At 54.7% G+C, this 24,857-nt stretch overlaps 1 protein-coding gene across 1 annotated transcript in view; it reads left to right on the forward strand.

Annotated features, from left to right (window-relative positions):
* The window catches only part of SLC39A11 (solute carrier family 39 member 11), an 80,161-nt gene that overhangs the window by 40,995 nt on the left and 14,309 nt on the right, over window positions 1–24,857 (forward strand). The window contains exons 6-7 of the mRNA XM_027725396.2: window positions 3,617–3,787; window positions 19,320–19,389. Of these exons, the coding sequence (XP_027581197.1) occupies window positions 3,617–3,787; window positions 19,320–19,389 (241 nt within the window). The remainder of the gene's footprint in view (window positions 1–3,616; window positions 3,788–19,319; window positions 19,390–24,857) is intronic.

Genomic DNA, 24,857 nt, shown 5'->3' on the forward strand with positions numbered 1-24,857 from the left:
CCAGTTGGTTTTTATACTTCACCAGCAGTTTAAGCCATGCTTAAAGCCATTTATCTTTCTCCCAGCACTGGCTGCAGAGGATATGAAAAATGCAGCAGGCCCCACATATGTAATTAAACTTTTGGCAGAATCTTTGCCCTGCAGCTTTACTAAGAAATTCAATAATGATAAATCGAGTAGAATATAGAAAGGACTTTTTGGGAACAAGATTTAAAATAATGTATGTGGCACAGACAGTTATTTGCCACATAATTGTCTTGGCAACGTTCTCGCGAACACCCTGTCTGATGGTGTCAGCTATTCTTTACAAACCACCCCTTGTTCTGCTCTTATCACCACTCCAATTTGCTATTGAGGCTTTCCTGATTCCCAGCCAAGCCTGTGTTTAGCTGTAATTACTGTTTTGTCCCCCTCAGCCTGGGTGAGATGCAAGATTTCAGGCTGGGTGCTGTGTTTCGTTTCTGGGTGCTGTGTTTGGTGTGACGGTTGTCCTGGTCCCCTTTCTGATGCTGAGAGCTGAAACCATCACTCCACTGTAATTATCCTGTATTTTTTGATCTTTTCCAACAGCAGTTGGAAGTTAATCCCGTCACTTGACCAGTCTCACTGTTCTTTGTGACACTGCTGGGGAAATGATGCTGGATTTGTCTCCCTGGTTGGCGTTGCTGCCTTTATCCTCTGCTAATGCACCAATAATTTGTAGTAGAGGCAATTTTGTGTTCAAATTGTCCACTCAAAACACCCTCAGCACTTTCCCTATAAAAGCTGCATCGTTTCTCTTTACTTCCCACAGATTTTCCCTGTTTGGTGCTGGCAGGAGCTGAGCTCCTCACTCCTGTGGGCACCGTGGCATCTCCCTGTCCTTTGTCACTGCTGTCCTTGGAGGGGCTGCAAATATGCTTGAAAAAGGCTATTTTTCATCAATTTTTTCCAGTAGTAGCAAGCAGACTAGTTGTAAATACAATAATGATGCCAAAGGTGTCTGGCAGAAGTGAGGTGGGACTGGACACCTCAGCAGGTGGCAGGTTAAGCAACAGAGCTGGGCTGGGCTGGGCTTTTGCTTTTTCATTAACTGGCTTCAAACTGAAGGAGAGCAGGTTTAGATGGGATACTGGGAAGAAATTGTTCCCTGTGAGGGTGAGGAGGCCCTGGCACAGGTTGCCCAGAGAAGCTGTGGCTGCCCCATCCCTGGAAGTGTCCAAGGCCGAGTTGGACGGGGCTTGGAGCAACCTGGGCTGGTGGAAGGTGTCCCTGCCCGTGGCAGGGGGTGGAACTGGATAAGCTTTAAGGTCCCTTCCAGCTCAAACCATTCCAGGATTCCATGATTGCATGGAAATCTGCCCCAGCAGCCCACCCTGCCCTGGCTGTCGGGGCGTTGGGGTCGCTCGTGCTTTTATCAAACACTTGTTGCTTCCTCTAAAGGCAGAAACGCTGCTCTTTGGTCACTTGAATGTAAGTTCTTGTCTCTAAATGTCACATAATCCATTTATCCTTCTCCCTGGACAGCCTTTGATGCTGGAGGGGGATTCCTGTCCTGCTCTACATCCTCAGATGACCCTGGTGTCTGTGCAGGGCTGAGGCTCTGCAGGGAGTGGGGGGCTTGGGTTGGTCTGTTGTTCTGTCCAGGGCAGGGACAGCTGAGGATAACACTGTTTGTGGGGCCAGGGAACATGTGCCAAGCAATTAAATTAGTCCAGTGGTCTGGTAGAAGGAGGGAATTTCATCCCTAAGTGGCTCCAGCCTTGGCTGCCCCTTTGCCAGGGGTCTCCCGTGCCAGCGTTCCCGCGGTGACTTGGCCGAGCTGCTCCTCGGATCTGTTTGTCCTTGTGTTGCTCAACACAAATATTTGTCTTTGTCCCCGAGGGCTGGGCTGGAGCTGAAGCTCTGCCACCAAATGTTATTGACTGGGCTGGGATCTGGGGACAGAAAGTGTCTGGCTCCGGGTGGCTCCCGACAGGGACAATATTTATCCGGGCAGCATCTTGCTGTGTTTGCAGAGTGCTGGGGGAGGTGGGAGAGTGGCTGTTTGCAGCCCTGGTGATGTCACCCAGGGATGCTCCTGTGGCACGGGAGGTGGCAGGAGGGAATCCACCTGGTCCTGCTGCTGCCCAGTGGGGTTTTAGTCTTTAACCTGGTTTTTTGGTACCAAAAACTGAGAGGACGTGACCTTGAGCTGCACCAGGGGAGGTTCAGGTTGGACATCAGGAGGGGTTTCTTCACAGAAAATGTTGTTAAACGTTGGAAGGGGCTGCCCAGGGAGTCCCCATCCCTGGGGGGGATTGGAGGAATGATTGGATGTGGCACTCAGTGCTCTGGGCTGGTTGACGAAGTGGGGATCGGTCACAGGTTGGACTTGATGAACTTGGAGGCTTTTTCCAACCTTAATGATTCTGTGAAAACATATTAAATTCTTGGGTTTATTCTCTGTCTTGCTGAGGACCGTTCTGGGAGGCCTTCAGGTGTGTGGGTTTGTGTTCCACCTGGCAAGATGCAGAGTGTTGCTGACACCTCTGCCCTGCCAAGGTGACCTCTCTCAGTTTGCACGGGCCCTCTGGTGCCCATGGTCTTAATTGGCTCTGGAAGCACATGCTGTGCAATGTGTGATGTGCCAAAGGGACAAGGCAGGATGGAGGGGGAGGCATTGGCATCCCATGAAAATGATTTCAAACAGCTCCTTGCACTGTCCACAAAAAAAACCATCTTGGAGCTGGTGGGTCAAGGGGCAGGAGAGAGAATTAGATAAATCTAGAGGGAGATAATTATGTTGTCTAAGTGTCAGATCTGTGATATGAAGCCATAGCTGTGTGAGGCTGAGGAATTTGAGCTCCTCATTTCTTGGCTCCTCTGGCCCTTGTTGTGCTGAGGGTGAGCAGTGAAGGGCTTGGGGTGTGGGGGGCTTGTGGTGCTGCCTGGTGCTTGTTCCTGCCCTCTGAGCCCTAATCTGGGCTTGGGGTTTTGTGGTGTGGTTTTAAAGGACTGGTTGAAATAGAGCCTGTGGTAATGGCCCTGCTGGGAGCAGAGGTCTGGAATAGGCTGGAGTCATCTAGTGACATCATAGCAAATGGCAGCGTTTTTCTCAGTGGAAGAAATGACCCTTAAATACAGGTCAGTGGACCCCTTTGGTGAGGGGGTGAAATGCAGATGCAGTGCTGTGGGGTTTTCCTGCATCAGAAAGGCAAGGGAGCTGCAGCCCTGCCAGGGCTGGGGTGGGTTGGGGGACGGTCTCACCGTGGGTTCTGGCAGCTCTGTCCTCATCGCCCTCACCCCCCACCAGCCCCAGAGCTTGTCCTGCCAGGTCAGGACTTGGCAGGGTGTGAGCCCAGGGTGCTGCTGGGGAGCTCTGTGGGACCAGGAGCAGCTCCCTGGAGGAGGAGGAGGGGGCAGAGAAGGAACTTGGGCTTTGCCTCGAGGTCTGCATGGCCCGTGGGCTCTGCAGTGTGTGTGGGAACCCCCCACCCTAACCTGAAACCAAGGGGGCAGCACACCCCTTCAGCCCCGCTCTGCTCCCCGTTATTCCTTCTCTCTGCTTTCTCCCTCTGGGAGGGGGGGCAGGAGCTGCCAGGCTGTGTCCGTCTGTCCCTCTCAGCTGACCCAGGTGTTTTTCTGTCCCCCCCAGACAAGGGTGAGAACGGGGAGCCCTACCAGAGGAGGAGAGGTGTGGGGTCCAGCCTGCCCGACGGCCCCCCGGCATTCCCGGTGCCCAGGGACGGAGCCCCCACGCCCGGCAGCAGCAGCTGGAGGCGGATAATGCTCATGATCCTCGCTATAACCATCCACAACATCCCAGGTGAGCCCTGTCTGTCCATCCATCCATCCATCCCCGCTCCCAGGCAGGTCAGAGCCATCCCAGGGGGATCACACGGTGCTGCCACCCTCTCTCCCTCCTTTTCCTCGCGGGTGGCACCCGCTGAGTGGGTGCCTTTGGACGGGATCTTGTTCCAGATCTTGTCCTCCTGGTGGGGCTGAGCCACGTGAGGTCTTGGCAGCAAAACCCCACACGGGGAGGGGACTCAGGGGGAGTCAGTGGGCTCAGGGGGAGCCTTTGGTGCCTTGAACATCTGCAGCCTGGCTCGTGCCAGCCTGTGGTGGGCGAAAGCTATGAATCCCAGGGGCATATTGAGGAAGGTGATGCTGTAAAGACAACAAATTCTGGTCTCTTTTAGTTTCTCTTCTGGTCTGCAAACCAGCAAGAGATGCATTTTACAGCGCTGTGTCTCTGCAGGAGGATGTACAATTGGGGTTTATTTTCTTCTTCAGGGGAGGGATTTGGACAATAGCTGGAAAATTGCAGAGCCCCGAGTCTTGGCGGGCTGTGTCCTGCCAGGCTGGGCTTTGTGTCCCAGGAAGATGCGATAAAAGGCTGATGAGATCACTTTGTGACAGCTGAGGATGTGCCACTGCTCTGCAATTCTTGGGGATGTTGAAAGTCATATAAGGCAACCTTTTCCAATGCTTCTTTCCTGCTCTCCTCTCCCTCCCTCCTCCTCCTCTTCTCCTTCCCCTCCCCTTTCCTTTCTCCCTTCTCTGCTGGCTCTGCCTGGCTCGGGTTGGAGCTGGGGTTGGGGTGGGTGCAGGGGGAATGGGAAAAAGCTTTTCTGCATAACGTTGATCTGTAAATCCGGGGAAAAGCGCTGAGTGCCTTGGGAAGAGCCGTGTTTTCTGAGCATGGCTCAGTGGTGAGGAGGTGGATGTTGTCAGGGTGGGAGCTCTGGGCTCAGGACTTGCTTGATCCACCAGAGCCTGGGTGGGAGGAGCTGCCTTGGGCTGTCACCCTGTGCTTGGTGATTTTGAGAGTGACTTTGACCCAGTGCCATCAAACATCCGTCTGAAATTCCATGGCTGGATGGTCTTCCCGGGTGAGAAGGCTCTGTTACGGGCCTGTGACCACACATCCCGTGTTTCTGCCCTGCCAGGGCACCCCGGGATTGAAGGAGTCAAAGCCAACACACAGTGAGCTCTCGGCTGCTCGTGGGCGTTTGCTCCCTCAGCACTGAGAGCTGCCTGGTGCTCGCTGGGCTGGGGGCAGGAATTGCTGCCTTCCAGCTGGTTACTGACTCACAGCACCCTTGGGTGCTCCTGGCCCCACCCTCAGGGCATCCAGCTGGCCAGGGTTTCCTTATCCCGAGAAGGAAGCTTTGCTGCAGCTTTTTGCATCACCAGCACAGGCTATTTCTGTGCATTAACCTGCTTCAGTTTGTCAGCAGCAGCAGCACATTTGTCCCTTCTCATCCCTTTATTCCGTGTTAATTATAGGTAGATAACTGATGCCGTGGTCCAGCTCCACGTGTTGCTGGGGGAGGCAGATCCCTGGCAGACAAGGTGAGGAGGGAGCTTTGAATTCCCCACACACAGAAAGGAAAGGAAGACGTTTGTACTGAGCAAACTGTAATTGGATTTCATCCCTCAAATGATGTGTCTGGGAGCCAGGGTGAAGAGCCAGGTGTCATCTGGCTGCTGGGCTGGGGATTCCTGTCTGTCACCAGCAAAGAGAGAAAGTTCTGTAGAGCAGGGAACAAAGTGTCACCCGTGGAGGGAGGTTAATGGTGACATGGCCCTGGCTGCCACAGAGATGCTGGTCTGCCCTTTCATTGCTCCTGCAAGAGCACAAAGCCACCTTGGGATGGTGACAGACGGTTTGAAATTCTCTCTTGCATCTTAAAGGTCACAATATTAAAGCTTAATGCCCAGAGAGGTGTGTGAGCGGCGGCTCAGGCGCTGCCTGGGGGCTCAGTTCAGTGGGGATTCTGTTCCTACCAGTTCTGGTCCCCCACGTCCCCCTCCTGCTCTTTTCCTGCCTTTTCAGCAGCCCCATGGTGGGTGGCAGTGGCTGTTTGTGCCCAGTGGGGCCACTCACCAATGGCAAAGTCCTGACTGACATCCTCCTCTCAGTGGGGACGTGCCCAAAGCCACCCTGGGGTTTGGAGTGGCAGAGGTTGGTTGTGATCCCGTGTCTGCCCTCGTGCTCCGGAGCCCTTCCCGCAGGGCACAGGGTGCCAGCACTGACTGCACCCCAAGACATAATTGAGATTGTGAGTAAATCAGGAGCTCGTGGCCAGCCCTGCTCTTTACCAGCTCTCTGCTCTTTCTTGCATGAAGCAGGTGCTGGTCCAGCCTCGCTGAGCAGCGATTTGGGGCTCAGCTTTCTCTGAATTCCTTCTGCTTTCCCAGGAAAAGCAGCGGCGGCGCTTCTCGGATCCGCCGCGGCCCCTGATGTGGAGCAGGGTTTGGAAACACTGTAATGCTCTCCCTCAATTAGCAGCCCTGCCAGAGGAAAGGCTGCTATAATTAGCACAGACTCCTGCAGTGTAATGACACCTCGGCTGTGCCTGTGCTGGGGGAGGAGGGAGGTGCTGAGCTGGGATGTCAGGGACGCTCCTGCCACGGAAAACCACGCTGTGCTCATCAGTCATGGAATGCTTTGGGTTGGAAGGGACCTTAAAGCTCATCCACCCCCTGCCATGGGCAGGGACACCTCCCACTAGCCCACGTTGCTCCAAGCCCTGTCCAACCTGGCCTTGGACACTTCCAGGGATCCAGGGGCAGCCACAGCTTCTCTGGGCAACCTGTGCCAGGGGCTCCCCACCCTCCCAGGGAGGAATTTCTTCCTAACATTTAGTCTAAATTTTCCCTCTTTCAGTTTAAAATCGTTCCCCTTTGTCCCATCACTAACTGCCTGTGTAAAACCTCACTCTCCATCTTTTTTATAAGCTCTTCAAAGGAACATAATCCTTTGTAAGTACTGGAAGAAGCACTGAAAGGCCTCAATCGGATCTCTCGAGAGCCTTCCCTTCTCCAGCTTGCTTTGGCAGAAGCACACAGCTCTGCTGTTTGCTCTGCTTCCCTGTAAGCTCAGGGCACTCACACAGAGGTTGTCCAGGTAGTTCCCAAGGGTTTTCTGTGCCTTCATAAAACTCCACATCCTTGGCAGTGCTCTGGTTGCCTCAGCGAGGGAGGTGCAGCCGGTGGGGTGTCCACGTTCACCTTGTCTCTGAGTCTGGGTCTCTGGGTCTCTGGGTCTCTGAGCTGCCCAAATGCCTCTGATGGGCTGGAGCTGCTCTTGCTCCTCAGGATTGTCACACCTCAGCCCAAACTCTACCTAAAGTCCCTCTGTCTGGTGATTAAAGCCCTTCAAGGACTGGCTTCCCATCCCTGTTCTCCTCCCGCGCTGGTGGGGAACGGGCTCCCCTTCTGTTGCCAGAGAATTGTTTTATTGACTTTGATCCCATTTTAGGGATGAGCTGGTTTTGGTCTTGGCAATGCCTCTATCTTTGGTTTCAGGCTGGAAGCAGGTTGTTGTGGGGGTGAGATAATGGAACGTACAGCCCAAGCTCCCGCAGTCGGTTTGTGTTCCGTGGGCTCTGCCGGCAAGGAAAGGTTGGGTAATTTGCTCCAAAGCTGGGAATGCCAATTGATAATGACAGGAGATGCCAAACTGCAGACTCTTCCTGCTCATTAATATTCATATATGCTGGGTTTAGTAGAACATTAATTATGTATTTAATCAAGCCCTGTTTATTCTGGTTTATCTTTGTACCTTGGGTGGCTGTTATGCTGAAGACTTCAGATTAATTAAAATGTTACTGGTGTATCACAAATAACAATTAGTGAGGTGTGAGCTGAACAGCCTTTCTCTTTGTGCTTGTTTGGGAGGGGGAGGAGAGCCTGGCAGGGTGGGGGACGTGGGTCCAGAGCCGGTTCCCAGGGAACTCCTGGAGGGATCTGCTCTGCTCTGAGCCGAGCTGGGGGTGTGCAGGCAGGAATGTCCCTACTGGGATTCTGGGGCATCTCCCAGCATGGAGATGCTGCAGGAGCCCCTAATGCTCACACTGCTCCAGGAGGGATGGAGGACAGGACCAGGGCTATGTTCTGCAGCTGTCTGTGGCAGCGAGGTGGGGAAGGGGTTACAGGTGTGCTGGTTGTGTCGATGCCCTGCCTTGCTTTCCTCTGGCTGTTGGGAATCGTTTCTGATCCCCAAAAACCTCTCAGCTGACAGCAGGGACCTGGCTGGGATCCCACCCACTGCACTGGTGCCCCATCCCTGCATCACCCTCAGAGCATCCCCGACAGGGAGCATCCTCCTGGGAAGGCAGCAGGGCTGGTTCCTGCCAGGCATGAGGTGATGCTTCCAACCACCCGAACGTTGCCAAGGAAACCTGAGTTTTCCTGTTTCTTTGTGATGTGCTGGGCAGAGCCGGGTGGCCCCAGACCCCGGCACAGGCTGGGAGCACATCCCGGGAGCTGCGACAGAGCTGGATCATCCTCTGGGCTCCAGCCTTCCCCTCCTGCAGGAAAATCTCTCACTTTTCTGTACTCAGTCCAGTCCCTCTGTGTTTGCTCTGATGTTTCTGCCTCAAGTGTCACCATCTAACAGAGGTGTCTGGGAAGGAGCTGATGGAACGTGGCAGTGGCGCCGTGCACGGAGTCACCGGGTCACGGGGAGAGGTGGCTCTGACGTCCCCTGCTCGCCCCCTAAATCTCACATGGCTCCACCTGAGGCTTTGTCTCCAGTTCCTGCTGCCAGAAACCCATTAGCAGGCTAGGATTTATTTATTTTTAATGAGGAGGAACAAAGTGAGGAGCAGGATGGAGTGTGTGAGCTAAATACGGAACAGATCCCGGCTGTGGTGGTGGAGGTGCTGCAGGAGAAGGGGGGCACGGGGGGTGTCACTACGTGCAGGAGGGACAAAATGTTAGAAGGAGAAACTTTTAGGTGGTGACAACTATGGGAAGGATGAGTGAGACTCCTGGAAAGCTGCAGTGGGTCAGGGGGAAGGTTCCTGCACCCCCCAGGTGGAGCATCCAAGTTCTTTCCCCTTGGAACTGCGCTTGGAGGTGGCAGCAAGAGGCTGAACCCCGGGTTGGCACTGGCACCATGCCTGGCATGTGGTGGGGTTTTGGGGGTCCTCCTTCTCTGCTTGCCCAAGGGGGAGAGGTTTAGCCCCAAAACTTGAAGGTCCCGTTCTGGCCAATGCTTGGAGTGAGGGCCAGGGGAAGGGACAGCTGGGATGGGTGTGGAGCAGAGGGTGCAGGGTTTGCACCCTGCCCGTGTCCCTGTCACTGCTCTGGCATCAGGCACCCGAGTCCTTCACTCACAGTGGCAGTTCCTCGTGCTGGTGACAGATTTAAGGCAGGCACCTCCTGCCCATCCCCGTGGCAGCTCTGTGACACCCCTCTGTCCCTCCGGAGTCTGGCAGCAAGTGCTGCTGCTTTGTTTGATCCCGAGGAACGGGGGGATGGAGGGAAGGCTGTACCAAGGGATGGGAGATGTCAAATTGATTTCAAACACGCTCGTTTGCAGTTCTCCTGGGCGGGGGAGCCGTTCAGCCGAGTGCCCTGGGGATGGAGGGTGTGAGACCTGCCTGCCACCCTCTGCACGGTGGCATTTGGCTGGGGACAGCCCCGGGAGTGACAACTGCTGCCTGGATTTGGGAGCTGCCTGGACACTGACTTGTCTTTATGGCTTCTTGCAGCTTTCCCCAGTTTTACTGTGTTGTCTGTGTCTCCTGCTTTATGGCTGTCTGGGGGAGGAGCAGACAGGCTGTTGTGGTGCTGGCTCTTGTCTGACGGGGGGTTTGTGCCAGGGGGGTCACACTGGGATGGGAACTGAATCCCTGAGCTGGGGGGGGAGGCAGTTGATGGGGACCCAAAGTTGTCACCCCTTGGCCCTGTCCCCTGTTGTGACCATGTCCAGTGGTGGACAGTGATTTAGTCCCATCCTTGGCTGTGCCAAAACCAGCTCCTGGCACTGATGAAGGTGTGTGATGAAGGTGTGCAAAGTGCTTCTTGGTGTGGGCAGCTGGTGGAGACACGTCCAAAACTAAAGGATATCTTCCCACTGGTGAGGGGGGAGCTCCACAGGGAGGTCTGTGCTGCCCCATGGGCTCTTTGATGTCTCCCAGGGGAGCTCCCTGCAGTGGTTGAGCCCAGGTTCAATGTGGTTCCAAGGTGGGATGCTGGATGCTGCAGCCTTTTAAACCTTAAGCCAGCCAATAAGATTCAGACAGAGCTTGTCCACCAGTACCAAGAGCTGCTCCCTTCTGAGGTGGAGCAGATGCTCAGCTGGTGGTGAATTTGAGGATGGGAGCAGGCTGCCTGTTGCCTGTAGAGGGAGGGGGTTGTGGGTGGCGATGGGAGTGCAGAGGTTCCCTGCTGTGCTGGCAGATTGGTGTTCCTTGGGAGGGGGTGATTTCCAGGCTGGTTACTTTGTCATTAGCAAAAATTGATTGGATTCATCCTCCCGGGACAGGCGCTCCCCTATTCTCAGCCTCCCAAGGGAAGGCTGGGGCAATGAGTGTGATATTGCATCTCAATTATAAAGAGAAGTGATTATTTATATGAATATTCTCCGAGATCCATTAAAGGCTGGGAACATTCATTTGGGATGATGGTTTTTTGTTTTTTTTTTTTTTGCTGTTGTTCTGTTGAAATTGAAACTGTTTTACAATTGTTGTTACTTTAATAAGCATTTGGGAACCCACTGGGGGTCGGCAGAGCGTGAGAACGGGAGCCATTTAGCCGTGCCAATTAATCTGTGCCTCGTCTGGGCGATGCCTCTTCCTGGAATTACAGCATCCCTCCTTTCCCTGCCACTTGTGCTGGCGGCCTGGCTAGTAGTGGCTATTCCTGGGCACTCCTGGAGCACCCTGGGTTCCTACTGAAAGGTGTTATTTTTTAGTAAGGAAAAAGAGAAAAAGATTTCCCTGCAGCTTTCATTCCGTGAAAGGAAGATTCAGGTAAGGGGAGGTGTTGGTGGGAAGCACATGGGACAGCAATCCCATGGAGCTTAAGGGGAGCAGAGGACCAGCTCAGAGAGATTTGAACAGTCAGGAATTTTTCCCGGCGTTTTGTGCCCTGGGGAAAAGATCCATCTGGGCCGTGGCTTCCGTCTGCTGCCCGTGGCATCTCCGGCTGGATTTCCAGAGGGACCCTCCGGGCAGGGGTGTGTCAGGGATGAGTGGGGATGTTGGTAGTGCTGTGGTGTGATGGCTCCACGAGCAGCCCAGGGGAGAGGAGGAAGGTCAGATGGGATGCAGCCGAGGAGGCAGAGCCGCCGTCCGGAACATTCCTCGCAGCAGGACTGGCGGGATCGGGAGGAGCCTCATGGCTCTGCCAAAGGTTGCCTTAACCTTTCATTAAACCTCCCAGTAATTGGTGCCTCATCAGCACATATTTTGACATTTTCATCTATTAAGCACCTCGGTGGATGGAAATGACTTGCTCCCAGTCGTTAAAGCTTCCCTGCAGGGGGTGGGAAGTGTGGGAAGGGGCCGGGCAAGGTGCTGGCACCGTGTCCGGGTGACACCCCCGGCTGTGGGGGATGCTCCCAGGCTCTGGGCTGCTTTTGGCTCCATGGCCGGCGGCTCGGCTCCCTCAGCACTTCCCCGTGCTCCTCCTGGGCAGGTGGAAGCTGAGGCTCTGGCTCTGGGAGCAGGGACAGCCTGATGGAAAGGTAATTCCATGTCTGACAGGGGCAGGGGTGGGAAGTTTCCCTCTGCAGCCTGGGGGGTGTCACAGCCCATCACACTGGCACTGTTAGAGGGGGGCAGAGCGTGGGTCTGTAATGCCCCTCTGACAGCAGCTCATATGTCAAAAACTCATTTGGAGGCAGACACTTGGACACCAGGGGAGAGCTGATAACACACAGTTATCTCTGCGGCATCGCTGGCAGTCGGTGATCGCTGTTTTATAAGCAGGAGCAGCCACAAAGGTGACAAAAGCCAATTAAACCCAGGATTTTCACCAGCTGGAATCAAAGTCTGCTGAAATGTGCATGTTGGAAGCTCCATTGCTTTCCTGTCCCCACCAGCTCTCGCAGGTCTGTCACATTAAAAACATCGGTGAGCGCTGGGCTGAGAAACCATTTGCGTGCTGGAAATGAAATATTAAATATCTGTGATGGATTCAGGTGCTGTGGGGTCAGGGAGAGCCCGTTTCCAGGTCAGTCACTGCTTCTAGATTAGTTCTGGTTTGTTAATTTGGGAAAGGGTTTTCTTCTTCCAGAGAAGCATTTTCATGATGAAGGAGCTTTGGGCTGTTGGGCAGTGACTTTAATTCTTTAAAATCAGGTGTAAAGTGCCTTGTCAGCTCCTGTTTAGCTGGTGCAGCCCCATGGATTGAAAGGAGGAGAAAAGTGGAACAGGTTGGGATGTAGATTGTCTGGCTCCTGTGGGGTAAACCAGGAGGAGGCATTAGGGGAATTTGCTCCTGCCTCCCAAATTCTGTTTAATGCCCCCAATCCCTCACAAGGCCACGGGCTTCCCTTGGGCTGGTTTTTTCCCTGTGTCTCTTGCCATGAGTTGCCCAGTTGTGTCACATCCTCCTGGATTTGCCCTGAGCAGCTGGGGCTGGTCCCCCCTTTGACTGGGCTGGTTGCACTGGGTTTACTGGTGGGAGCACCCAGTTCTGGAGGCTTTTTTTAGGCAAAGCTCCTGGGAAATTGCCTGGGACAGGCAGCTCAGGGTCAGGCATTTGGTAGCCCATTAGGACTTAAAATCCTCTTTTAGTGGCTCTTTAACTCCACACAGCAACGTTTAGGGACATGGCTTAGTGGGGACCTTGGCTGGGTTAACATTGGACTCAGTGATCCCAGAGGACTTTTCCCACCGAAATGACTTTATTCTGTGACACATCTGGGTTCTCTGTGTGTCTGTTCTGCTGTCAGGCACTGCTGAGCTGGGAATTGGAGCTGTTTGCTTTTCCAGGTGATGGCTGGTTTGACCCCATCATCACCTGCCTGCTTTTCATCACCTCTTGCACAACCCTGATGGGACCCAATCCCAGGAAAACTTGGAGGCAAAGCTGCACCATTAGTTCTTATCTTTAGTTGAGCTGTCTGGGCACGTCAGAAGCTTTTCAGGTGTTTCACCTTCTGTCAGCTTTGTGTTTGCACCATCCCAGACGTGCAGTGACCCAGGCCAGGTTGGACTGGGCTTGGAACAACCTGAGCTGCTGGAAGGTGTCCCTGCCCATGGCAGGGGATTGGAAATTAGAGGGTCTTTAAGGTCCTTCCCAACCCAAGCCGTTCTGTGATTCCCATGGAATGAAAAAAAAAGTCTCTCCAAAATGACTTTGACCTCCTGCTTGCTCGTTCTGTAATGGTGGGCACCTAGAAACACGAAAATCCCTGAAATCTGATAATCTCTGTGCCTTCCTGTGCAGTAATGGCAAAATGATGTTTCCTGGAGGGAACTGGAATTCAGTCTTGAGGGAAAAAACTATGAATAGTGGCAACGGGGATGTGCTTAAACTCTTAGAGAAATACAAACCTCATTATGGCAAGATTAATTTCCCACTAGGAACTTAACAGCTCTTCAAAGAGCAGGATGAATAATTGATGTCACGTTGGCATCTGTAGTACCTTCCTGGAGGAAGCCTGTTCATTTGCTGACCCAGGAGAATTGGCTCCATCAATCCTCCCGGGAGGAGAGGCTGTCACTGCAGCTCCCTCAGTGCTGCTGCCAGGCTGGGGGGGGTCCCAGCTTTGGGAGGGGGGGGTGGAGCACTGAGGGATGTGCACATGGGGCAGGATTGGGGCAGATGAGCCCAGCAGGGTTGGTTCTGGTTGATCAGAGGATGCTTTCGGGACGAGCGGGCCCGTGCTGGTACCCACGGTCCTGTCTTGCTTTGGGCGTGCCTTAGCTCATGGCAGGGGTTTTCTCAGCATCACCCACTGTCCTTTCCTCACCAAGAAAGGCATTTCCTGCTGTGGAATCCCTAATTCCTGCTATTTCTTCCCGAGCTCTGCAGGCACAGAGCTGTGCTCCCCTCACCCGCCCTGAACTCCGATGGCCCCACAGGCAGAGCTCTGGTGTTTTGCAGATAGGAGGCTTGGATAAATCCTGCTTTTTCTCTAGTTTTTGCCTTCTTTCCAAGCCCAAGATTTTGACTCTGTGATTTGTGAGTTGCTTCTCATTTTATCATCTCCACGAATCCTCCTCCTCCTCCTCCTCCTCCTCCTTCCCTGCCGTGCTGCATCCCAGAGGAGTTTCCTACAAGGGTTTTTTAAGGCAAGTTTTCTGCAAGGATATTTTTTAGGCAGAGACACCCCTGGGTGGGTGATGGGTGGGCTGTGCTGCTGGGACCCTGCCAAGCACATCCTCCTGGAGAGTGGGAGGCATGGGATAAACTAAGGGATAACAGGTCTGTGTTCCCCTCACTGCCATCCTAACCTGCTTGTACCTCAGGAGAAGGGCAAAACCCAGCCCTAAAGCCTCTGATCCCTGATCTTTGTGGTGTTGCTGCCTGCAAAACACACGTTACAGCCGTGATCCCAGATAAGGGATCTGCAATGATGTTTCCTTTATCCCTGAAATCTTGCCTGTGTGGTGACAACCTGATTTGGAGAGGAAAAAAAAGGATTTTGTGTAGTGGATTCTGGTTTTTGCCATTCCTGTAGGATATTTTTTCTAACCAGTGCCTGTTTCCTTGATCTTTATGGCAGATGAGAGTCACACAATAATGGGGGTTCATTTACTCACCGCTGTAATTTATCAAGGCCCCGAGTGGTGCCTCCTATTTATGGTTTGGATTTCCAGGGATTCTGAAGGGCTTTAATTTTCACTTGGTTTTGTGAACAGGCCTGTTCTGAGGATTACAAGAGGCTTCCCACAGTGGCTGTGAAGCTCATTCCATGCTCCAAACCAGAGCTGGCGAGGGCAGGATCCCATTGAGCCCTGTGAGCCTGGACTCGGGGTTTGCCAGAGGGTTTTCCTGGCTGTTGATCCAAGCAGAAGGCTGTGATCCCTGCCTGGCTCCATAGGCTGCCCTGAGTGGGATTTAAAATCACAGTCTGCCTAATTTCAGCTGTTCTTGCCCCTTGCCAAGCTCGGGCCATAAGGGGGAGGTTTGGGATGGAATGAGCCAACTCTCGAGTTGGTCTTTGAACTTCAGGCTCGTGTGGCATTTGCAGTGGAAGTGCTGGGGTCCAGCCCTGCTGTGTGAGCATGGACATGGTGCTGCTCCACTGATCCTTGCAAAATAGATATTGGAGAGCAAAGAAACATCATTCCCTGCTCGGGGCAGCAGCAGAAGGTGGTTTCAGGCCAGGGAAGGGGGGGCAAAACCAGATTTCAGACCAGGGAAAGTGAAGCAGCTTCCAAAGCAGGAGCATCTCCTGGGTAAATCTCTCATTTTTGAAGTTATTTGTGGATTTTGTACATTGTCCTCGTCCAGGACTGTGGTGTCAGGGCTGGTTTGGATCTGGCAGCACAGAGCTGCATCCAAGTGCCCCAGGACCATCCCACATCTCCCCTGGGCTGCCTCGATGACAGTACCTCCCTCCTGCCCCAGCAAAGCTCCCTCTCACCCCTGCCAAGGAGAAGAGCTCCCTGAAAAGTGCAGCACTTGGCACTTTTTGGGCGAGTCCAAAGGCAGGACACGCTCCTGGAACCCCGAGCTCCCCAGGGATGCACCACCTCACGTCCCCCTGGGGCTGCAGGGCTTCAACCTCCCCAGGAACATCCCAGCACGGAGTGGGAGCACGCAGAGCTTTCCATGCTGAGGGGGAGCAGATGGATCAGTGCTGGGCCTCATCCCAAAGCCCATCCCAAGCAGTTCCTGCGCTCCTGTGGATTGGAGCAGACGGGAACACTGTCACTGTCCTCCTGGCTCAACCAGACGGAACATCTTGTGCTGTTCTGCAGCTCTGCTGATGGGGCACTGGAGTGAAATTAAAGTAGGAATAAAACCCAGGCTATGACAGCAGGATCCACACATCCCAGTCCCCTCCATGTGCTGGGGATGAGCAGGGGGGGACCTGGGGACCTCGGGCCAAGCGTGAAGGTGTGGGAGGCTCTCTGGGAGCAGCCTGTCCCTGTCTCTGCTCCCTTGGCTGACGTGCTCTTTGCCAGCTTTTCTTGAGCTCTGGGAGTCTCTCCCTGGCTGCTCCAGTCAGTGCTGCAGCTGTCAGGTCACCCTGGGTCACCTCTGCCTGCCTGAGGTGCCCTGACATGGCTCTGTGCCCACGGAGCTTTGTTCTCTCCCCTTCCCATGGTCCTTCCCTCTGCACCAACTCCATTTTTCTGTGGTGTTCCCTACTTTGCCCTGCTCCCCTGTGGTCTTTCCCTCAGCACTGACCTCTCCTTGCTGTGATGTTCCCTCTTGGCCTTCCAAGTTTCCCCTGGTCAGGTGTGGATGTGATGTGAGCTGTGCTGTGTAAGGAGACCTATGGACATCGTGCTCTTGCCAAACACATCCTGCAGCCGTCTGGCAGCAGCCCCTGCAGTGTCTGCAGTGACCCTCCAGCACAGTTATTGCTTTCAGCTTGGAGGGTTTGAAGGGCTTTTTTTTCTTTCCTTGGAAAACGAGCAGGGAGGAAAATGGCTTTGTAAGGAGCTGAGAGGTGTGGAGCTGATCCCCGAGTTAGCTCAGGATTAGTCTGATCCCTGGGTAAATGCTTTATCAGGACAAAGTGTCTTGAATTGCAAAGCCAAGGAAGCCCAAGAGAGGCAAAATCCCTTTGTTTAGGTTAAATAGAAGCATTTTCCTGACAGTGGCTAAAATTGGTCATTTTTCTCTGCCTTTGTTCTGCCAAGAGGTGCCCAATGAACCCCCAGCCTGGTGCCTTCTCCACGGGAGCTCTCCAGACAACAGGGTCGTGTGGAGCCTCTCCAGCTCTGTCACCGCTTGGAAGGGGGACTGACAGCTGCTGAAATCCTTGGAAAAAACCCCTCTGACATGGAAAGGTTTTACTGTGGGACATGGACACGTTCCTTTCACCTTCTTTCACATCCTAAGCTTTGGCCTTGCAGAGTGGTGGCCCGTGGTAAATCCTTCAGTCACTCAGGGTTACCTGGGAATGATTTAGAGGGGATGTTGGGAAGGAATTGTTCCCTGTGAGGGTGGGGAGGCCCTGGCACAGGTTGCCCAGAGAAGCTGTGGCTGCCCCTGGATCCCTGGAAGTGTCCAAGGCCAGGTTGGACGGGGCTTGGAGCAACCTGGGCTGGTGGAAGGTGTCCCTGCCCGTGGCAGGGGGTGGAATGGAAGGAGATGAGCTTTAAGGTCCCTTCCAACCCAACCCATTCCATGATTTTATGGCTCTGCTTCTCTCTGCCTCGCTCCCAGTGGTGCCAAGAACCAGGAACTCCCCAGGGCTGTTTGTTTTTCCAGCTGATGCCTGAGCCTGCAGTGGTAAGAGCTGCTCTCCCATTCTCATCTCCAGTGACCTCATGTCCCAGTCAGGCATTTCCAGAGCCTCCAGCACAGCCTGTCTCTTAAGTGGCTGATGTGGAAGCATTAACCTTTCTCTTTTTGTGTCTTTTCCCACCTGAAGAAGCCACTCAGGCTATTTATAATTTGAGTTTGTGCAGAACACCCAGGAGAGGGGCTGAAGGAGGGCTGAGCTGGGAGCTGGGAGTGTGGGCACACTTGGCACTGAGCTCTCTGTGCTTGGTTTCCACGTGGATCCTTGTGAATCTGCTCATTTACCTGCAGAGCAGGGTCCTTTTGAGGTGTGACACCTTTGAAAGAGGCTGAACCTCTGCTGTGGCGGCAGTGAAGTCATTGTGGGATCTTGGCAGGCTTTTTGAAATCCAGTATTTGAAACAAATCACAGCACTGGGCCAAAAGCATCACACGGTAGCTGCTGCATATAATTAGAGGTTTTCCAAGCATCCAGGGTGGTGGGATGTGCTGTGTCTGCTCTGCCCATGACTCCAAACTTGCTTGGCCGTGCTTTGCCATGGGATGCTCCGGGATCAGCAGCCCCTCGGTTGGTTTGTGGTGCTGCTGCTCGTCCTGCCCCGGCTCTCGTGGGCTCTCCTGGGACGTGGGGACATGGAACAGCCCGTGGCCAGAGGTTGCTGTGTCCCTCCTCCTCCCTGTGCTGGTGAGTCCCCCCCGTGCTGCAGCTTCCACCCCGGGCTGCTGCTCCCCCTCCGGATCTGCAGCTCACTACGCACCATCTGTGAGGCTGATTCCCCTCATTTGTCTCCACGTGGATGTGAGTTGTGCTTCCATTAGCTGTGGCTTTCTCATTCCATGAGTCCCACCTGGCAGCAGGGAAGTTGTTGTGGCTTTTCCCCTCGGTCAGAGCTGTTTTTGTTGTCACACAAACGAGCGTTATAACGAGTCACGATGAGTTATGAAAAAGGGCTCTTTGCCCTTTGGCTTTTGCCCTCTGGACAAGTCACACTTGAAAAGGAAGCTTTGGGAAGAGCAGTGCCAGCCCCATTGGCGTGGAGCTTCACGACATGCCCGGAGCTGAACTGCACACAGCCATGAGGTGTCCTTCAAAGGATCTGCCTCCCAAAGTTTGGCAGAGCAGAGCCCTCCAGAGCCACCACCACGGGCACCCCCTGCCCTGCAGGGCTCAGCCCCTGCCCTGGGTGCTCAGCCATGTCCCAGGGGGGTGATTTTGGGGCAGAGGGAGCCCTTTGCATGAGTGACTCCCCCCAGGCCCTGTGTTTTCCCCACGTGCTGTGGTCCCTCTGGAGTTATCACCAGGGGTGGGATTTGGGGCACACATTGGGATCTCCTTGCCCTGTAACCCTGTTCATAGGGCTGCTGGCTGCTCTGTTTTTCCCTGTGTCCATGCTGAGCCTTGGCACAAGCCTTGGATCAAGGCTCTGAGGAGCTGTTGAGTGCTCAGTTCGTGCTCAGCCTGGACTCGATGCAAATCCGTGATTATCCAAGTTAGTGCTGCTTTTTATGGTGTGTTTCCAAGGCAACTGGAAACTCAGAAGACCACAAACACACACACACACACACACGTCCTCTTCATCTGAGACCTCATCCTCTGGGACACAGGGAACTCTCCAGTGACACTGGTGGAGTTTGGGTTTCCTTTGCTTTGGGGACTGTCCCCAACAGGTGTTGTGTCATTTTGGGGCACAGGGAGACCAGAAAGCAGGGAGGGGACATTGCTGGGAGCCTGATCCTGGCTTAGCCCAGCTCCTGGGGGGTTTATGGGAGAAGCTGATGGTTGGTTCTTCTGGAATCCACCATGGCACCAGTTCTGCAGAGAGGTTTGCTGAACCTGAACCTTTTTGAACAGATTTGGTGGTTTGTGCTGTTTTGCTCCTTGTTAAAATCCCATTTCAGCTGGTGGGGATTGGGATCTTCTGCCCTTTGGTGCACTCATCAATCCAGAACCCTTTTCTCTCCTCGTTGGCTTCCCAAGAAACAGCTGGTTTGTGTTCCTGGTGGGGAATACCCTGGGCAGTGACACTGAGCTTGGATTAAATGCACCTGGATTAAAACGAGCAGGGAACCCACCTGGCCTGGGATCCTCTCCCTGCTCCCACCAGTCCTGGCTCTGGTGGAGCACAGGAGGAGGGGTGGCTGCTGTAGGGTTTGGCCTTACTGGTTTTTTCCTGTTTCAGAGGGTCTGGCAGTGGGAGTTGGATTCGGGGCTATTGGAAAATCCGCATCTGCAACATTCCAAAGTGCCAGGTAAGACACTGTTCCTTTGCCTCTTGGAGCCTGTCTGTCTGTCTGTCCCGCATTGTCCTATGCCAGGGGGGGTTGGAGATGTGTTTCTTGACTGAAACTTGCCTGGAAGCACAAGTGTATGCAGAGGGAGTGGAAGGAATTGCTGGTGCTGGTGGATTTTCCGGGTGTTCGTGGTTGTTGGACTTGAGGAAAGGCTTCTGTCGTCGATGGTTTCTGCAGTGGTTCCGTGTTTGTTCCTTGCTGGGATCAGTGCAGCTGGGGAGGCCATGGAAATGGGTGTCCCAGTGGGTGCTGCTGGGTCTGGACAGGTGCACACAGGGATTTTGGGATGCTGGGCTGTGTCAGGAGGCACTGGCTGCCTCTTCCCTGCGCCGGTCGCTGCCGAGGGGTTTGCCAGCACCCCACTGGGGTCTTTATCCCTCTCCCTTATCCCCCTTAAACATCCCTGGGGATGCTGCCAGCTCAACTCAACACTGGTAGCTGTTCCCCTGTGGGCAGCTTTGCCCTTGGGGAACTTGGGAGGGAGGGGAAGAAAAACCCCCTGGAGATAAGACTGAAAGCTGGAGATGGTAAATCAGGTGGAGGCAGAGGGAAATCTTCACCTGGAGAACTCCCTTTCCCTGGAGCTGGCAGCAAGAGTGGCACAGGCTCACAGGAGCTCTTCCCAGTGCCCCTGCCCAGGATCTCCGTGGCTCCCTGCAAGGATGGCATCATCTTGTCCTCCCCCTCCCCGTGGAGCAGGCAGGCTCCCTGGCACAGGCTCCACACTCTCCTTTTAGATAAATGCTGAGATTTTCCATAAAAGCAGCATCCCCAATGGGTAGGAGCAGCTGCTGGAGCTGCTGGAAAGCATGTGGTGGCTTTGTTTTCCATTCCTGCCAAGCAGGACCGCTGGATTCTGGAACTGGTGGCCATAAAGGCATCCCTGTGCCCTGGCATCCCTCTGCCCTGCTCCAGCCTCACCAGCAGCTGGTTTTGGCAGCGCCAGCCTTGTCTCTGGTGCTTCCAGGCAAACCTTTCTGTGCTTCTCTCCAGGACTGGTGTGAACACAGGGGTTCATGCAGCTCCTCCAGGCTGTCTGTGGTGTCTTGGGCTTCGGGAGTGTTTTCTGCTCCTCCAAGCAGGAGCAAAGCCCGGGTGACAGCACTGCTGTCACAGCAGAGCTGGAACTGGGCAGACTGGGGGCGTTGCTGGAAAAAATGGGAGAAAGGAGTAAGCGTGGTGTGAAGCTGGAAGAGCTGCCGAGGCTTTGGGAGAGCTGCTGGCACCTCTCGGTGGCTGCCTTGCAAACGGCACCTTCTGCCGAAGCTCCCGATGTCCTTTTCTGTTTCTGCTTGGAATTTACACCCGAGTTTCACCCCGTTTTCTCTTAACCCTTCATTTCCCAGACCCTGCTGTAGTGTTTGCAGTTTGGGGGCAGGGGGTGTTCAGTCAGTGATTAATCAGCCCAACCCTTACAGCTCGTGGGTGAAAAGTGCTGTCATGGCTCAGTCACCTTGTTCCTAAAGAGGGCAGGGTTAGACTGGATTTTAGAGAGAAATTCTTTCTTCTGAGGGTGGGCAGGCCCTGGCACAGGTTGCCCAGAGAAGCTGTGGCTGCCCCTGGATCCCTGGAAGTGTCCAAGGCCAGGTTGGATGGGGGTTGGAGCAACCTGGGCTGGTGGAAGGTGTCCCTGCCCATGGCAGGGAGTGGGACTGGATGAGCTTTAAGGTCCCTTCCAACCCAAACTATTCCATAATTCCTGCTGGAGGATCTCTGGGTTCTCAGGGCTGGTTTTGGATCCTTCCAGGCTGACCAGCCCCTTCTGTGTCCAGGCACAAGCTGTGCTCACAAGGACCCCACAAAGACATGACCCAAACCTTCCGTTCCCAGTTCCCTGTCTCATCCCTGGCTCACGGGGCCCCTGGGCTGGCCCAGGCCCTCGGATTGCCAGAGATCCCAGCGAGAAAAGCAGGATCCTCCGGCTTTACCCACCACATTTCTCTAACCTTTTGAAATAAAGGGCTCTTCACAAAGCCTGCAGAGGCTCTGGAGATGCTGGAACAAAAGGACTTTTTTTCCCCCCAGCTGCTCCGTGGAAGCCGAGGAGGCAGAAGCAGCTGGTTCTTTCTCTGTATTTACGACGGCATTAATCACGTTAGATGAAAGGTGGCATCTGCACCATGAAAATACCAATGCAAATTCAGTCAGCTGCAAAGGGAGACAAAATAACTTCATTGCCATCAATTTGTCTGTCACTGTCATCTGCAGGCAGCCCAGAATCACTCGGGGTAGCTGTGGAGCCGTTTGGAAATATCCACGAGAATTTCAGGCTGGGTAATTTGGGTTCTGTGGGTTTAAGAAATAACATATAATGTGAGAGACAGAGCTAAGTCTTGACACATCCGGAGGGAAAATTGCTCCGTGGCCACAGCTCTGAGGGGAAACAACAGTCCTGATCCCCATTGATTTGAAGCAGCACTTTAATGGAGCAGCTGAGGGACTCAGTTTTCCCCCTCCATCCCACTTCTCCTTCCCCCTGGGAGTGACAAACCCCCTTAGCACCGGGCTGAGCTGGAGCCAGCTGAGCCAGGCTCGCTCCTTCCAACCTGGAGTCGTGCAGAAGCATTTCAGAACACTCTGATGTGCTCAGAGCCCGAGCACAGGATGGATTTGGGTTCTTGGGGATGTTGCCAGTGGCTGGGAGACATTTCCAGGGTTGGCTGTGACCTGCCCTCGCTGTCAGAGGACCCTGCCTGCTCCTTGTGCTGGATGAAGCAGCGCTGGCTGGGGAAGCAATGCCTGGGTTGCTCCCCCAGGGGTGAGATCTCAGCAGGAGCCTGAATTCCTTCCATCTCCCCGGTGGGACACAGCCCTGCTCTGTCCAAAGGCTCTTTGGGGCCATGGCCTTTGCAAATGTTTGCTATGGAGAGAGCTGGGGATGTCCAGCCTGGGGAAGAGAAGGCTCTGGGGAGACCTCAGAGCCCCTTCCAGTGCCTAAGGGTGCTCCAAGAGAGGGTTTTGTGAGGGTGGTGTGAGCAGACCACAGCCACAGCTCATGGTCACCCCGGGGTTTGGGTAAAACCCAAAACCTGATGATTAGGAGGCAGAGTGGGATATCACCTTCTAAAACTCCTGGTGCTTTGTATGTGCCACCTCAGCCACCCTGTGACTCCCTGGGCTCTGGTGGGGTCCTGCCAATCCCTCTGTGCTTGCAGGATCCTGGGCTCCTCCCTCCCTGTGTCCCGGAGCATCCTGGTGCTGCTCCAGCCCTGCCTGTGCTCCTCCGTGTTTCTTTGCTGCCCCCGGGTGTGCAGGCTCTGTTCCTGCTCCTCCTGCCTCCTCTGGGAACTGGGGCTGGGATCATTTATGGCTTGGGGGAGGAACCCACTTGGAGCCCAGAGGGGCTGTGGCTGCCCCTTCCCTGGGAGTGTCCAAGGCCGGGTTGGACGGGGCTTGGAGCAACCTGGGCTAGTGGAAGGTGTCCCTGCCCATGGCAGGGGTGGGAATTGGATGCTCTTTAAGGTCCTTTCCAACCCAAACCATTCCAGGATTCTATGATTTTATTCCTGTCAGGGAATGTGAGCAGAACGTGGTCCTGTGCCCGAGGGTGGTGGTTGGGTCTCAGTTTGGGGTTGGACCTTGGTGCTTCTGCCTGTTTTGGAAAGGTGATGTAGGTTTAATGGAAGTTAAGATCGGGCTTAGGACGACCTAATGTCTGCTTTTGAGGTGTTTTCTGGGGGGGCTGAGCTGTCCTCAGGCAGGGACATCCCTCCCTGCTGTGGGACTGCACTTCTCCTGCCCAGCTCCTCGCAAGGATACAAATATTGGAAAGTTCCACGGGGTGGAAATAACAGCTCTGGACAAAACTGCTGCAGGGACAGCAGAGGAGCAGGACCAGAGCAGGGGTGTGCCCAGGGAGGAGGAGGAGGATGCCCCTGCACAGGGGCAGTGCCAGGGGTGGGTGTGTGTCCCAGCAGGGGAAGGTTCCTTCCAGATGGGAGCGGGGAGGCAGGAGCTGCTCCTGGCTGCCTTCCAGGCAGGAAGGTAAAGAGAAGGGCAGCCATGTCTTAAAAAAGCTGTTCTGCCTCCCCCTCCTCGCACACTGAGCTGGGGGGAGGGGGCTCTGCCCGTCCTGTGTGGCTGATTTAACAGGAACCAGATGGGGATGGAGCTGCCGAGGGCAGGACGGGCGGGATTGGAGTGTCCCAGGGCTGCTCCGGGGGTGCAGAGCGGGCAGGGGGGCAGGCAGAGGTACAGGCAGGGGGCACACAGGGCTGTCTGGTGCTGGTCCACTCTGTCAGTGGCTTTCCCAGGGCTGGGTGTAGGAGGAGAGGGGCCGTGACAGGTCCCTGTTGCTGTCCGTGCTCTGTACGTCCTGTGTCGGGTGTTCTCCCTCTCTCCAAGTGCCTGCTGTGTCTTTTAGGGGATGAAGGCAGCACCAATGAGCCCCTCATTCCATGGGCTGGGATGCTGGGCAGCTCTGAGGTGGGGGCCAGGGCTGGCAGGGAGGGGATCCCACGCTGGCACCCAGGGACCTGCAGCTCTGCCCTCCAGCATCCCGGGCAGGAGCTCATCCCTTGGCTGGAAGCACAAGGTTGGAGGGGGACGTGGGGTCCTTGGGCACCTCCTTTTCTCCCCCTTCCCCATCAGAGACTCTTCCTTTGAGAATCAGCACGAGGGGCTGGTTATCCCCCTCTCCATCCCACCCACCATCAAGGGCTTGCCTGGCTGTGGTGACTGGGACTGGGGGGAGCAGGGTGGGATAATGGGGATGCAGGAGCCTGGTTCTGCTTCTTGCCCAACAAATCCCCCATGTGCTGTTTGCTTTCTGCAGGCAGCTCGTGGCCCTGCTGGGTGGGAGCACACAAAGGCCAAAGCCCTTTCCTTACGGAGCGTTGCTGCTTCCTGTGGATTTGTTTCTGTCAGTGAGAAATTCAGCATAAGATGAATTTCCCTGGTGGGGATGGCAGGAACGCCCGAGTGTGCCTGTGTTGTCTTGCAGAGGGAACAGAAAACTGCCCTAAAATACCTGGGCCAGTGATTCTGCTTTTCACAGGAGAAGGATTTGGGAATGTCTTTGAGACACCCACTGCCCTGAGGAGGAGGATGGAGAGTGGTGGGGGGACATGGGGGTGGCAGTGACTGGGGTCATGTGTGGTGGGCAGTGCTGGACCTTGGCTGGCTAATTTGGAGAGGAAAAGGGAATCTGTTTCCCAATTAGCTTCGAACCATCTGGATTTTCCCTGCCAGTCCCTCTCTGGCTGATCCGCTCCTCCACCAGGAATGGCAGTGATTCCAGCAGGTGGGATATTCCCTGCACCACTGGCTGGCTGGACAGGCAGCAGGAGATGCTCTGGCTGAGCTGTTTTCCAGCTGGGATGTGAAGGCTGTGCTCCAGGGATGCTCTTCCAGTGGCAGTATCTCCGTGTGCTGGTTCCCCCCTGGGGACTCAGGGGCTGTGTGGGTGCAGCTCCATCCTGCAGCCT

The sequence above is a fragment of the Pipra filicauda genome, unplaced genomic scaffold, assembly GCF_003945595.2.
Source record: "Pipra filicauda isolate LSUMZ 115617 unplaced genomic scaffold, ASM394559v2 scaffold80_size11013439_pilon, whole genome shotgun sequence".
Classification (NCBI taxonomy): domain Eukaryota; kingdom Metazoa; phylum Chordata; class Aves; order Passeriformes; family Pipridae; genus Pipra; species Pipra filicauda.